General features: G+C 33.6%; 1 protein-coding gene across 1 annotated transcript in view; it reads right to left on the reverse strand.

Moving 5' to 3' along the window:
* GPC5 (glypican 5) overlaps nucleotides 1-1,719 on the reverse strand; it is a 1,048,823-nt gene that overhangs the window by 661,367 nt on the left and 385,737 nt on the right. Inside the window, exon 5 of the mRNA XM_019668718.1 lies at nucleotides 388-544. Within this exon, the coding sequence (XP_019524263.1) occupies nucleotides 388-544 (157 nt within the window). The remainder of the gene's footprint in view (nucleotides 1-387; nucleotides 545-1,719) is intronic.

Here is a 1,719-nt window from a genome sequence, read left to right on the forward strand (position 1 = left end):
AAAAAAAATTGCAGAACTTGTTTATTTAGTGGGGCTTATCCACCTTGTTTTCACATTATTTACCAATATATATTTAATATCCACCATACTAGTTATTTCATGCCCTAAGGATCATCCTACTTTAAAACCTTTAATTATCAGAACTGATTGTAATTCACTAGTTTTTCACAGAAAAGTATAATTTACATTTGAAGCCATAAGTTAAAAGTAAACAAAAACCCAAGAATGCATGTCCAAAATAACTAAAAATAGGTTCATTTTCATTTCTAATTCCTCCAGCATGCTTCTAAATTCACTGTCATTATTTCTTTGCATTCATATAATAATCATCCTTAGTAATATTTCAAATTCAATTCTTTAAAAGTGGTATTAGAACCATACACTTACAGTCTGTGACTTTTAGTGTCCTCTTGACTTCTCCACTTCCTGATGCCCCACAACCATCTTCATCATCACAGTCCCCGCTGACCTGTTCCGCCATGCCACCACCACTGCCCATGTGAAGTTCCCACTTGTCGGGCTTGGGTGACCTACCCTGTAACAACTAAACATGGATACAAAAAACATTTATTAAGATCGAATTCAGGTAATCTAAGAATGCTATCCAGAAACAGATGTAGAAATTAGAATTATGTTCTTACGTGGGTTGACTATTTTGCTGTAGACACCTTACCAAATCAAGTCTACAAGAAAAGTAAAACCTACTGAAATGGTAATAAATAACGGGCCTGGTCTTACAGCCAAAGGGGCTACGATCTGCGTATTTGCTCTGTGATAAAGCTTTGGATAATGCTTTCAAGAGCAAATAAAACCAGGTCTTCTCGCTCACGGAGAGCTTGGTTAGAGAATCCTTTGTTTCTGAATAAATGATTTTTAACCATGATAAATCAAACTCCAATACAACACAACTCCCTTTGCAGTACACTGGCTGATAGATAATACTGTGCTGTTTTGTAAACTGACAGTCTAAAATTTTTCAAAAAGTAGAGTACTATTGTTCCAGAAAGATTCACTCAAAAGAATCTAGAATTTTGGACATATACCTTTTTAGCTTTATTTAACATTTCTTGGATCAAACACATAGTCCAACATATATAGAAGAGAACTGAACCTTGGAACAAAAGACTTAAGTTCTACTTCCATTTCTACAAATCACTTAAGTAATTTGACCAACTTCTTGGCACTTGGTTCTCATTTACTTTTATGAGCAAAATAAATTGAATAGCCATTTTCCTAGAGCATGGAAGTGCTGATAATACTTTTGAATAATATTATAAATGCCTGAACTCCTTTTCAAAAAGGTGATGTCATAAATAATAGAATACTTCACTTAAAGCAAAATCTGAGCGAAATGATCTAATATATGATATTTACCCCTCGAAGGCAGTTTTGGAGAACACATGACCAAACATGAGCACTAGAGGGTACTGCTATATTATGAATAAAATGCACCTCTGCCCTCACTTAATGGGCATTTAAATTTTCAGGGTGCTTTATGAAAGTATTAAGGTTGTTACGTCTAAGAGATGTTCTAAATAATAGCATTGATTAGCAGACAATAATTAAACACACAGCCAAGTAGAGCATTTCATATTGAAAAACAGAGAAATATTCTCAGTATACCCAAAATGAATATGTTTAGCATTAAAACAGTCACACTAAGCAACTAGATTTTAACTGTTCATAACCTTTCAAAATTAAAACAAAATTGGTCAAAAA

Source organism: Hipposideros armiger, unplaced genomic scaffold (genome assembly GCF_001890085.2).
Source record: "Hipposideros armiger isolate ML-2016 unplaced genomic scaffold, ASM189008v1 scaffold_534, whole genome shotgun sequence".
Taxonomy (NCBI): Eukaryota; Metazoa; Chordata; class Mammalia; order Chiroptera; family Hipposideridae; genus Hipposideros; species Hipposideros armiger.